The sequence below is a fragment of the Mytilinidion resinicola genome, assembly GCF_010093595.1.
Source record: "Mytilinidion resinicola strain CBS 304.34 unplaced genomic scaffold BDZ99scaffold_19, whole genome shotgun sequence".
Taxonomy (NCBI): Eukaryota; Fungi; Ascomycota; class Dothideomycetes; order Mytilinidiales; family Mytilinidiaceae; genus Mytilinidion; species Mytilinidion resinicola.
The window spans coordinates 943,768-956,663 of NW_022985455.1; the positions used below are offsets into that span (position 1 = coordinate 943,768).

The 12,896-nt window shown below is 51.2% G+C and overlaps 5 protein-coding genes across 5 annotated transcripts; 2 read left to right on the plus strand and 3 right to left on the minus strand.

The window, feature by feature from the left end:
* Positions 1 to 821: 821 nt before the first annotated feature.
* On the plus strand, positions 822 to 1,709 carry BDZ99DRAFT_490892 (uncharacterized protein; the record flags this gene model as incomplete). Its single annotated transcript, XM_033723075.1, has 1 exon — positions 822 to 1,709. One exon carries the CDS (start codon positions 822 to 824, stop codon positions 1,707 to 1,709), a length of 888 nt encoding a protein of 295 aa, XP_033572344.1.
* Positions 1,710 to 5,577: 3,868 nt separating this feature from the next.
* On the plus strand, positions 5,578 to 6,027 carry BDZ99DRAFT_480760 (uncharacterized protein; the record flags this gene model as incomplete). The annotated part of the gene is made up of 1 exon (XM_033722348.1): positions 5,578 to 6,027. The coding sequence occupies one exon, from the start codon at positions 5,578 to 5,580 to the stop codon at positions 6,025 to 6,027; it is 450 nt and encodes a 149-aa protein (XP_033572345.1).
* A 341-nt stretch (positions 6,028 to 6,368) lies between these two features.
* Positions 6,369 to 7,205, minus strand: BDZ99DRAFT_480761 (uncharacterized protein; the record flags this gene model as incomplete). Its single annotated transcript, XM_033722349.1, has 2 exons — positions 6,369 to 6,700; positions 7,019 to 7,205. The coding sequence occupies 2 exons, from the start codon at positions 7,203 to 7,205 to the stop codon at positions 6,369 to 6,371; spliced, it is 519 nt and encodes a 172-aa protein (XP_033572346.1).
* A 568-nt stretch (positions 7,206 to 7,773) lies between these two features.
* BDZ99DRAFT_118522 (putative sugar transporter) lies at positions 7,774 to 10,038 on the minus strand. The gene is made up of 5 exons (XM_033712494.1): positions 9,725 to 10,038; positions 9,541 to 9,640; positions 9,481 to 9,493; positions 9,056 to 9,428; positions 7,774 to 9,001 (listed from the first exon to the last, which is right to left on the minus strand). Exons 1-5 carry the CDS (start codon positions 9,951 to 9,953, stop codon positions 7,989 to 7,991), a joined length of 1,728 nt encoding a protein of 575 aa, XP_033572347.1. The 5' UTR covers positions 9,954 to 10,038; the 3' UTR covers positions 7,774 to 7,988.
* A 719-nt stretch (positions 10,039 to 10,757) lies between these two features.
* BDZ99DRAFT_396341 (peptidase family M20/M25/M40) lies at positions 10,758 to 12,468 on the minus strand (the record flags this gene model as incomplete). Its single annotated transcript, XM_033715984.1, has 2 exons — positions 10,758 to 11,385; positions 11,438 to 12,468. 2 exons carry the CDS (start codon positions 12,466 to 12,468, stop codon positions 10,758 to 10,760), a joined length of 1,659 nt encoding a protein of 552 aa, XP_033572348.1.
* Between the last annotated feature and the right edge of the window lie 428 nt (positions 12,469 to 12,896).

Below are 12,896 nucleotides of genomic sequence, written 5' to 3' on the forward strand. Positions count from 1 at the left end.
TGAATTTGGAGCTCTTTATTATAGGGGAGTCACCACGGAGTAGCCTCCGATTCGCTCGCTTAACTTGCTCACTAATTCCGAATGCTCTCTGCAAATGCGGCTATGTACAACATAGCCTCCAGCGACACCTATCTGATTTGTGCAGCTGTATATACAGCCGTACGTGAGCTCGTACTGAGCTTGTACGTGAGCTCGTATGTGAGCTCGTATGTGAGCTCGTACGTGAGCTTGTACGTGAGGCTATATATAAGGCTATACAAATTGGCATGGCAGCCTCTCCGTTTTACAGCGCATACTTTCCGATTTGTGCAGCCGTATATACAGCTTGTACGCGAGCCCGTATATAAGGCTATACAAATCGGAAAGGCTATATAGCCGTACATGAGGCTGTACGTAAGGTTATATATACGGCTGCACGAATTGGAAAGGATGCGCCGTAAAACGGAGAGGCTGCATAGCTATGCCAATTTGTATAGCCTTACGTATAGCCTCACGTAGTAGAAGCAGGGCAAGTTCATGTATAGGAAAGGGGCTCTGAGGTTGCTGGGGCCATGATTCGAGACGTCGACCGTGAATGTCCAGAATACCGTCCTTTATGGTCTCGATATGAGGTCAGGATTTGGTGTGTGGCGGCGCCGAGCGTGGCGGTGCAGACCGGGATTTGCCGACCTCGACTGTGGCGCCAGCTTTGTGCGCATCACGCGTCATAGGTACTTCTATACTTCCAACCTTATTCTTGCTACCTTTTCGGACCAGACTCCTCCACGACACGTATTCACAACACTTAAGCCCCTATTTCACTATCCAAACACCCCGACACTATGGCAGACAACTCAATACCCTCTGAAGCTCCGCCACCTTACTCCCAAGTTATCGGCTCCGCCTCTGCCTCTACATCACAACCTACCAGCCGTCTTACTGTCCCAGCTCGCAATGACATCCCAGCCGAACACCGTCGAAGCATGGAGGACGAGGCGCGGCCCTTGCCCAAGGGCTGGCTGCGAACCTTCGATCCGGAGAACGAGCATCAATTCTTCGTCGACACCAACCAAGACCCTCCGCGCAGCATCTGGACCCATCCTTACGACGACGAAGAGTACCTCCGCAGCCTGCCCAGTGCAGAACGCGAGCGCATCGAGGCAGAAAGCGAAGGCCGACATCGAGCGAGCGTCCCAGATCTTATGGCCGAACACACGGACGAGGAGGGCGGACACTCGCCACGCACGAGCTCCAGCACCCATGCAGAGCTCCCACCCAGACCCACCGACGACAAGAAAACCGGAAAGGATCGCTCGCTAGGTCGCAAGCTCAAGGACAAACTCACAAGCTCTACCCACGAAGAGCGCGAGCAGGCACGTGCACGCCGCGCAGAGCAGGAACGCCAGCTCTACGCCCGCCACATGAAGTACCGCGCTGCCATGCTCAAGGCTGTGCAGACGGGGCAGCCGCAGTTGCTGGGCCAGGATCGCGAGGGCAAGGACGTTTATATTGAGCCCCCGGCGTACAGGGGAGGCTCGGGACTCTACGGCGGGAGAGGATATGGCTACAATCCGTATGGGTCGGGTATGTATGCGCCGCCCGGGAGGTATATGCGTCCGGTGGCACCGTATGGGAGGCCATATGGCGCTGGCTACGGCGGTGGGTATGGCATGCCGTTGGCGCTTGGTGGGGGGCTTATGGGTGGGATGGCACTCGGTGGATTGATGTGAGGAGGGTTTGGTGGTGATGGCGGCGGCGGCGGCTGCTGAGCGGTGGCTATATCATCTAGCCTCCTTTACGGCCTGTCAATCAATATCTTCGCAAAGCACTAACAGTCAACCAGGAACTGGCAATGCTGGGCTACATACGCTACACGTGACTCCAAGTGGCTGTACGATCAAGTTGCTCTCCACTTAACGGCCTCTACAATCGTCTGATCAAACTAACCTGCTTTGGCGGGATAGACTTAGCCTAGATGGGAAAGAGCCTCCTGCACTCTCATTCCACCAACCTCGCCTGTAGCATTGAATCCGCTCTAGGTTAGTAAACGCGGAGAGATGCTGTACTTAGGAGTAGGTTGACCTTGTCAGCTCAGCAGTTTTATCAGTGTCACGGTCAGTCTAGAATCACTTCTCACTACTAGGTCTCCACTCCGGACCGAGTGGGTAGAGGCCTGTGCCAAGTGAATAGAGGTCTAATCCCAATCCATATACGAGTTGAACAGCTTGCAATGCCTCTCTCGTAAGCGATACCAAGCGACTCATTTAAGGGGGCGTTGCAAAATATACCCTCCTACCTCCTTCCGTTGGCTCACTCCCTTCACTAGGCGTCAAAGTGATTGCTGGCTTGTATTTACAGCCTCATTCCCAGCCTCATCTAGCCTCACTCGTGCTTTAGCCTCATCGTTATGAACTCCGTCATCTACAACGTCAACACCTGTTCTCCTTCCACATAACTACAAACAGCTGCTTTCCCACTAATTCTACGTACTCTCTCTAAAGTACAACCCTTTTGAATTTGCTATGCCACACTCCTTACTACGAAGCTATATATACATTATACAACTATTTAATGAACAATACAACCTCATTCTCAATTCAATCTACTTTCTCCAAGCCAAGCCTCCCGCCCGCAATCACCAAGTGCCTTAGAGCTTGATACCTCCCTGTAGAGGTCCCATCTTGATCCGGGCCGCGCCACTCCTTCACCAACGCTTTTTCCGCGAGGGATATCATCGGTCATTACCACGTGATCGATCTAAGTTCTTTAATCTGGCGGTTCAAGTTTAGAACTGCTTCTAAGGCTCTAGCCATGACTAAAGTGCTCTACTTATTGGCTGAAGCTGAAGGGCCCGAAGATTGATACCAGATCTGACGCTGCCTAGGTAGCTCTCATGTCCGCTCTGATCCGACGATTCACTTCTCGAATTGGATCTTCGCCGTTCGGCATTTGCCACCGCTGCTATCCGCGATTATAAGTCATCCAGAGACACAATATTGTCATCGTTAATCGTAGCTGCAGGACCTAGAGAGCTGGCTAGGAAGCGTCGGTGTTGAAGTTTTCTGTCTCACTGATATTCAATCGCGTCCTCGAGCGCTTTGCTAGCATTTCTTAGGCAGCCACCAGGTTGGAAGACGAGTTCTCCACGTATTGGTGTCTGATCTCTTCTATGATTGGGCGAAAAGTGAGGTGAGGCTGAGCGGGTGAGTATCATTAGTGATGCTGATTCAAGCTTTAGAACTAGGTGGAAACTTTCAATGCAGTGAGACACATCGCTTGGCGCGCTATCTTGACCTTGGAAACATACGCCAGACGCATTTCGGCGAATCGACCCATCGCTATCGAGCTGAATTGTGGGCCGGTCGGTGCCTAACAGCCCCTGTAAGACCGCTTCCAGTGACATGTATTGCAGACTACAGTTGAAGATATTAGAAAACTTCGCTTCAAGGAACGAAAGTTATGGAAAAGGGGAGTTAATCAACAACACGAAGAGCAAGGGCAGTAGTGACGACTTAAAAAATAAAGGCAATAGTGTGCGCTGGGCTAAGTCATTATATTATTTAAACCAACTAGCCAGCAAGTACACCCCAGCACTCGAAGTGTAAGACTTTGGACGAGTCCTAACCGTGTCTGGCGCAACCTCTAACCTGAAGAGAAACGCTAGTAACTACGAAGGTACCCATAACTAGGCCGCTAATCAGCATTCAGGCAAGCGGCTGCAGAAGGCCTCCAGATTATTTCCAGCAGATTGGTGATAATGAAGAACACGAAAGATTCGAGGCCAATAGCAACAAACCGCTGGGCAACAAGGCTACTTGAACGTGAAATTTTTATAAGAAAAGTCGCCTGAGAGTCGGAACTACCACTCACCCCGTGCCACGTGGACGCCGGATCGGATTTGTCTTACCGCATCGCTCTAGAAGGTGGGCGCTACTAACTTTCTTGATAACTTTACCGGGTTTGTTTTTGGCATGGCGGGCTTTCGCCAACTATTCTGACAACTACCTACTGGTTTGATTCCTACTGGTTTGATTCTTGGCGTGGCGGACTTGGACATGCCGTCTATTGCTCCCTGCTCGGGAAACATTGGGTGGAGAGTTGGAAGCTCCAGTATACCTTAGCAGCAATTAACTCTACAAAGGTAGCTTAATGGGGAGTTAGAGAGCTTCTCGATACAAGCGATGACAACGCGGTGAGCTCCAAGGTTAAGGCTCTTTAGAGCTCGGGAAAAGAGTGGGCGGAGAACTAGAAGGACTTCGCCTTAGCCAACCTTGCTCGGACAGTTACAGGATCAGCAGAAGGCGGCCGACCGCTGCAGTGACAAGTTGTAGGTTTTTATACACTTGCTTGCCAGTTGTCACTGCTTGAAGTAACCAACTCTTCGAGGCTCAGATTGTACTTGTTGACCAATGACCCAGTCCAGCGCCACCACTGCACCTGCTTTTTGTGTCCTCGATTGACTTCATTTCCACCCTTTCTTTCCTTGAAGCAAGTCCTCTAGTATTTTCCGACCGATAATTTCACTTATGTCGAAATCAGCCTCTCTCTTCAGGCCAGAGGTTAGGCCAGACACCTCACGGGTTTGTTGAAGCAGGGCGTGGAGATTTCTCACTCACCGCCGGCACTCTCTGTCGCTCAGCATCGCCTCACTCAACGCCAATCCACCCGGAGGGTAAGCCCTAGCTCGCTTGCAGCTTCTAAACGCTCGAGTCTCTTTCTAGCCGAAAGCGTTCACGACGACATTTTCTGCGAAAGACCTCGTGAAACAGCACTCAGAAGTCTACAGCTACATTTAGTCAAGAGTTCACCATAGTAGCCCAGTCCAATAAGACGATGTCTACTACGACCTCAGGCCTAAAGCGGAAAGCCGATGACGATCAGAACGCTTCCGATAAGCGATTGAAGACAGCAGGACAGATCTCGATGTCACTGAGAAGGACCTGGACGCCTTCGTAGCAACTCTGGGCCCGGCTACAACAAACGACCTCTGGTCTGAAGAGGAAAGCCACGGATGACCAGAACGCTTCCGATAAGCGCTTGAAGAGAGGGCTCGAAGTCACTGAGACGGACCTGGACGCTTTCATAGCAACTCTGGGCCTGGCTACAACAAACGATCTCTGGCCTGAAGAGGAAACCCACGGATGACCAGAAAGCTTCCCTTGAAGACAGGACAACATCCCGCAGTTTGCCCTGATGACGGCGACAACATATGCGGCAACGACGTTTAAGACAACGTGCCGCAGTATGGACTCTGCCCTGACGACTCTAGTCCCCCATCGCTAAAGCCCAAGCCATCACCCCAAATCACCGTCGAGAAGAAGAGAAGACGTCGTGACTACGGTTCTCCCACCAGGCGGTCCAAGCAAGTCACACAGCCAACGGCCAAAGCAGCGGAGGCGTCGTCGCTAAAGACAGTTTCGCAGACAGCTTCATCAGCCACCGCGACTACAGTCTTTCGGACTGAAGGCGTTCACGATAACATATTCTGCGAAAGACCTCGTGAAGTATTGTCATAAGATTGGGCTCGCTCCAGACATGACCGCAGCCGGCGCTTAAATGACCGTAGCCACTTTAGGTCAAGAGTTTACCATGGTCACAATGTTTGACGCGAATGCTTTTGGCCCGAAAGACTCGCGCGTTGGTGCGAGTCGAGGTACCAAAACTCAACCGCGCAGAGGCCAACGCCCCCGTGCCACCAAAGGCTTCCTGGCCATCGCATGCCCTCTTATGGGAATCACAACCCCGAGCGAGTATTTCGCTAAGTTTGGATGGCCGCTCATGTATGACCCCGAAAGCCCATGCTCGCACGAACGAGTTTCCCAACGCGCGAGTCTTTCAGGTCGAAGGCCTTCACAACAACATACTTTCGCTAAGTTTGAATGGTTGATCGTGTATAACCCTGAGGGAAAACCCATGCTCGCACGAACGAACTTCCCAACTCGCGAGTCTTTCGGGCCAAAAGGCCTTCACAACAACATAGCCTGCGAAAGACCCGGTCAAACATTGTCACGACATCGGGTTCGCCCCAGACCTCGCTGCCGCAGCTAGCACTCAAAAGACCACAGCCACTTCGGGTCTGCGAAAGACGTCGTGAAACATTGTCACGACGTGCTGGCAAGAATACAACACACCCCCTGCTTAGCACACCGTTCGCACCGGTCCCACAGTTTGAAGACACGCCGACGCTTGACAGTACTCAATACAGCGGTCCTAGTACAGAGGGTTTGGAGGAAGCCGTGGCAGGAACATCATTCAGCAGCCTTTGTTACGCAGCACCTACGAGATACACTAGCCACAGGATGCGCAAAGGGGCTGTACTTTGGGTGAAGAGTTCACCATGGTGGCCCAATCCAATGCGGCCATGTCTACCACAACCTCAGCCCTGAACCTCAGCCCTGAAGGGAAAAGCCGATGATGACCAGAACGCTTCCAAGCTGTTCTTCATCGTTCGTGTCGGAGATGTCCATAGGACCAATTGGTTCTGTCGTCTTCTTCGTGGCGATCTTTCCGCTGCTGTACTCCTTCCCTCCTAAGCGCTTCTCCTCCTTCAGGGGGGCCTCATAGTCCCTATCGGTGTCCCTCATCTGGCTATCGTCGCTGTCGCTTTTGTTATCGGGCCAACTCAGCGGTTGGAACTCGTCATCGTGTCCCAGCTCAATGGGTTCCTGGAGTTTGTCACGATCGAGGGTGGTTTCCAAGGCCTTGTTGGGAATGATAGTAACTCGAGGCCCCTCCAGCTATAGCCGTGCTTGACTCCGATAAGCGCTTGAAGACAGGGCTTGAAGTCACCGAGACGGACCTGGACGCTTTCATAGCAACTCTGGGCTCGGCTACGACTAATGGTCGCATCGAGGTACCAAAGTTGAACCGCCAGATCCGAGCTGAGGCGAACGCCCACGCCGCCTGGGCTGCACCAGATCTTTAGGACTTGCAACAACATATCCGTGACTCGTAGCCTAAAGAGAAAGGCTACCCCAAGCTCGCCCGCGCTGGGTTCCTAACGTTCGAGTCTTTCGGGCTAACCGCTTTCACGACCCACGTTCTCTAGCTCTCAATCGCGTTTTGGGGGATTCTGCATCGTGGAGCAAATCATCAGACCATTCATGGGATGCGAGTTCGCCGTCTTCTTGGCCTACTAGACCACCATCGGCTCTGCGAGGCGGACGCTGGCCAGCTATTCCAATAGCTCCACTGGTCGACCTTTGGCCGGTGGTGGACTTGGACATGCCATGGTTAAGGACGCTTATTAGACGGAAAGCGTAAATGTTGGTATACGTTGGAGGCCCTGGTACTGCGCGTTGCTGGTGGTGGTGGTGTGCGCGGTGAGTGCGTGTAGTCGGGACTGAGGACAGCGCAGCCTAGGCGGCGCAGGTGTTTGCCTCTGCTCTTATTTAGCGAGATATATGCCGTGTAGGTAATGTATTAGATAATGATGTAGAGGAGAAAGAAAGAGACATAAAGGAAGGTGAGGCTCTACACAAGAGATGCTGCGCGCCTGCCGTAGCCCTCATCGCTACTCCGTGACATTCGAGATCAAAGCTTGTCGGATTATTGATGCCGAAGTAGGCGACAGAATCCATTCTATTTGGGAGGAATTGTTACGCGATAATTAACCAGGTCTAGCTAGGTAGCTGCGGTGGACGGCACCTAATTTATTGACTTGAATAGTAATAATTTTAGGACATGGAAGCAGCAAGATGGAAGCAGCAAGATGGAAGAAGGAGATGTTAGTGGTTGTAAGTATGAGGGTATAAAGAATTAGAAGACCATTGGTCGGGCAACCGCAATTTAAGAACTATCTAACAATCTGACATCAGTCTTTTTTAGGAGTAATATTTGTTTAATAATATCTTATCGTCCCGGCCACATGTCTATCACCTTCATCTGCCTTCGCTTGTAGTAGTAATGGAATATACTTGCTTGACTATAGGTGGAGCGGAGCTAGAGCAGTGATACAACCGTGCGCTCAAACTGATGGCCTAGTACTGTACCGCTCTTGTATAACCCAATTACAGACTCTGTTTGCCTCTTGTCTCAATCGGTAGCAAAAGCATACTGATAAATGCTGCAATGAACAAGCCCCCCGATGCATAGATAGGTGCTTTGGGGTTCGAACTTCCAGCATTGATCGCTACGAGAGGAGCGCATAAACCTGCAATGCGATTCAAAAAGCTCGATATTCCTGTCCCGGTCCCACGGTTCGGTGCTGGGAAGACCTCAGGGGTGTATGCATACAGCACGCCGTACATGATATTTTGAAAGAAAGCCTCGAGGCACGTAAAAGCGAGTTGAAAATTCGGATCGCTAGAAACTGTGAAGAGGAAGATGAAGACGCCTGTGATCACAGTTGCGATAGCCATAGTACCTTTGCGGCCGATGTGCTTAATGTCGACGGTATAGCAAGCCATGATGCTGCCAGGAACGCCGACAATAGATGTGATGGCGTAGTTGCGATAGACAATTGCGGTGGCGGTAGGTTGATCGCCTCCTGAATTGGCGAGATATTGGGGCAAAAAAGCATTGAAGAGAGGGTAGGCCATTCCGATAGTTGTCCATTGGAACCAGATGAGGACCGTAGTAATTCCTAGCCTTTTACTACTGAAGAGAGGGCCGATTCTTTGAGTAGAGAATTTGCCGAGAGAGCGTTTGACGATATCGATAGTGCTGAGTTTCATGTCAGTGACAACCTCTGGATCTCCACCGATGTCGTTCAGGATCTGTTCGGTAAGCCATGTTTGAGACTTATTGTGGTGGGCGATCCCATGTACCACCGCGACGGCCTCAGCTTGGCGGCCTCTGGAAAGTAGAAACTTTGGAGACTCGAAGAGATGAAAAAAGAAGAATCGACAGATGAACATGAGGACGGTCAATGCTCCGAGGGTCAGGACAAAGTATCGCCATCCCCAATTATTTTCTCGGGAACAACAGGGCTGGGCTCCTCCGGTAGCTGCGCAAGTAGGGGTAGTGTCGCCAGATGGTGTCGTGGCCGGGCATGAAAAGTTTGGGATAAATCCCCAGGCAACTTTCACGATAGGTCAGCAACGTGAATACGGAAAGGAAAATTCAGGATACATACTCAAAGATGCAATCAGTTGACCAACCGGCCACCAAACAGAAAGCAAAGTGAGGAGATTCCCAGAAGCGAAGGGAAGGAACTCCAGGAATAGTGCCCCATCAACCGGAAGGTTGCCTCCAACACCTAGCCCTAAGCATGCGAATAGAGCAGCGGTTCCAACCCAGTCGGGGCCCCCGCCGGCAGCCAATCCAAAAACTCCGGCAAGAAACAAGGTGGTGTTGAAAGCAAGACGACGACCAATGATGTCGGAAGCGATTCCCCAGAAGCTCGCGCCAAGGCAGAGGCCGAGGAACAGGGCTAGAGTCGTATATCTGATCTCACTACTGCTCACTCCAAACTCGAGAGCGAGTTGAGGAAGTGTGAGTGCCACGCCCTACATTACTTGATAAGTATCGTTAACAACGCCTCGCAAGCGCACAAACTACCTGTAGCCAGAGACTATGAACTAGTCAGGAGTGTTTACATGGGCGGAACGTAGAGCATACTTATCAGTCAACCAGCCAAAGCCACAGAGAACAAATAGTTCCCATTGATAGCGACCCATTCCGATATCTTGAATTGCTTTGTTAATGACCTTCGATTTGCCTGCCGACGTTAGAGCTAGTTCCGCAATATTTCAAGGAGTTATCGATCATTGCGGATGAATGCTGTTTGGGTCACGGGACGTACGATCGTAGGCTGAATTGAGTCCAGCAGTCGATAGATCCGCTTCGACTTCAGCTCTAAGGCTCTTCAGGGTCAGTCCGTGAATGTCATAGTCACCAGTGCTGTCGCTGCTCTCGGCCTTTTCAGATCCGTTGGACGTGATGGATGCGCGATGGTGAGCTTGCTGCATTGGAATCAGGACGCCGGGAAACTCGAAAACGTCATGTTTCTTGAACGGATTCAAGGTCGGCATTTTGGCGCAAGGGTTGTCGTATTAATGTTGTATCAAGTGAGCAGTGCCACGGTGGATACGGGAGTTGAGATTGCTGTGGGCGTTCGAGGCCGTGGAGATGGTTGTCGCAAGGTCGAACAATACTGCAATAGGCTGCTCGTTTGTTCGCGGTTTGATTCGTCTTGTCATTCGTCACAGGTCGCGCGGGATATTGCCAGCGGGATTTGAGTCACCTGATTCACGAGAGCAAGCGGATGAGATGCTTTGCGAGGATGCGTGTTGGACGTGTTGACTTAGAAAGGGGTGCAAACTACTGCAGGAAGAAGGCTGGTAAAATGTTAAAGATGATGTAGTGTGAAGAATTTGCGAAGAAGAAATGGTGGCAATCGTGCGATATATGCGAACCGGCGGAACGCCTGCCAAGCGGCCCTTCCTTGGTGGTGCGGGAACCTTGGAAGACGTGGTGGCGAGTGGTGTTTGGCGAGCCAGTGACGTTGCAGGCAAGGTCCGCTTTATGTAAGAGCGAGAAAACACCATCCCACACGAGTAGATCTCTGCCGTCTGGAGAAGGTCCAAACTTTTGCTGCACGTACTGTAAGTTACGTACAAATGTAGGGTCCACAGTAAGCTCTCCGGATCCTGATGCCAACTTGCGAAATGCATCCTGGATTCTGTGTCCTGTTGGTATTCAGTTTCCACGTCGGTGGACTTCGTTATTACTAGATTTTGCTGCTCTCTGAGTGGTAGCCAAAAATCAGCCACAGAATCGGAAAAGAGATTGTGCGTTGAGAGAATTTCCCAGTTTAGACGAAGTAGACTCCCGCATTAAGCCAGCTTAGCCTCGTCCATATTGCGAATGAAAAAGCTAAACCACCTGACAGCCGCAACATGTGCCTTTACTGACGCTCTTTCATTGACCGTGTGGATATTCCCAAGGCCGGCTTCGTCATCGGAGTCCCATCCAACTGCGTATCTGAAAATGTGGGAAGTCAGGTCCCAATAGTATCTCGTGTCAGTATTGCCTGTCATAATACCGGGTGCGACCAAGACGTCTGCGCCGTATAGTGCTCTCGTCGTTCCGGATAGAATTTTGTACGGCGTGTCTTCCTTGACGTCGGTTGGAGTCACTGGAGCCGGTTCCAGCGTCGTGTTCCTCGCCAACAGAGTAAGAGATGAAGGCGTTTCGTCTCCTTCAAACGCATGCAAAGTTAGGTTATATTTATCTGCAATGCTGGACGCCAATCGAGTGAGCTTTTTTTTGACATCAGACGGATGTTCTCCAACGTTGATTCGGTGGTTGATCGTCGCCGATATCCGTTCTGGCAAGGCATTCACTTTGACACCACCCTGAATCACATCTACCGCGACCGACGTAGTCATCAAATACTTAATCGGTCTGCCGGCTTTTGAGGCTTCCAGGGCTAGACGGTCTTTCTTCAAGCAGGATTTAGCCCTGGATCTTGCATTAGCAATGGACTATTGAGATTCTTCAACGCCAAACATACCCATCGGAATGTTTTGATAACAGCTTCTTTAATTTCGGGGGAAATTCTGGGCTGTGTTCGGCGCCACAGTGCATCAAGTTGAGATAGGGATTATCGCTGTGGAGATGTGGCTCATACGGGTTTGCCTCGATAAGTGTGATGAGCTCGCTCATGATGCCGATTCCGTTGTGATCAGGTGGGATTGAACTATGGCCTCCCGGCATCCGTAGGATGATATCAACGTCAATATACCCTTTCTCTGCCACACCAGGCAAGGCAAAGTTGGTGCCCCAAATAGACCCCAGTCCTGCTCCTTCGTCAACAGCAACAGCCATAGCGTCCTTGCCATACTTAGCAAACAAGTACGGCGCGAGGTATCCCGCGCCTTGCGTGCCCGAAGCCTCTTCGTCAAATCCAAAGGAAAGGATTACCGTCCTCGTTGGTTCAAACCCTGCCTCTATCAGAAGTTCGACTGCCTCCATGACCGCTATGAGCTGATTCTTGCAATCTGATGATCCCCTACCCCACACGTACTTCCCATCGTAGAATCCGGAAAAAGGGGGGTGTGTCCATTGAGTAATTGTGGATTCAGGAACCGGCACGACATCTTGATGTGCCATCAACAAGGTGGGCTTGAGAGTTATGTCGGATCCTTTCCACGTATAAATGAGACCATGTGTGTTGACCTTCTCGAGAGTCAAGCTCTTGTGAAGGAGCGGAAATGCCCCTTTGAGGTAAGCTTCGAAATCGTAGAATACCTCCCATCTCTTGTCTTCGCCAATTGGTCCGAGATCATCGAAAGACATTGTGGGTATTCTGACAGCTCCAGCCAACCTCCCGATAGATTCATTGCGAAATTTGGCGCTTTGGAGAAAATCGTCCATCGCCAAGAGCTCTTCGCTACTACCGCCGGGGAACATGGGTGGGACTTGGGGGCATTGGACTTTCGCGAACGATTCACGACTCCAACTCCATGGAGCCCATGATGTGATGGAGTAGAAGAATTGCAAAGCCAGCCATATGACGGTGACAGTGGTGGCTGCGAAGACCATTCGGAGTGCTGGAGAGGTAGGACGCTGTGGCCGCGACACAGCCTGAGAAGGCAGAACTGTTCCCTTGTTCCACATGTTGAACAGACGAGTTGTACCTATGAAGCTGAATCGATTGCGTTTCATGTTACTGCGAGGACATGCTGATAAAGCATGCCGACGTCGGGAGGTCTTTGACACCTGCAGGGTAGTCAATAGCATGGGCCTAACCTGATGAGGCAGGTGGCGAGAATAATCTTGGCATTATCTCCAGGGGTTCCAAGGTTTGTCGTTGCAGGGTCCATACCTGGATACGTGAGTCGCTAGGAACACATCGAGATCGCACTGTGTTCAGCGGGAGATATTGGTCACGTGACAGTTTTTAGGCGGGAGCTCTATCCTCTATCCTCTATCCTCGGGCGCTTATTTGAGAGCTGGTTGGTGGTCTGGTT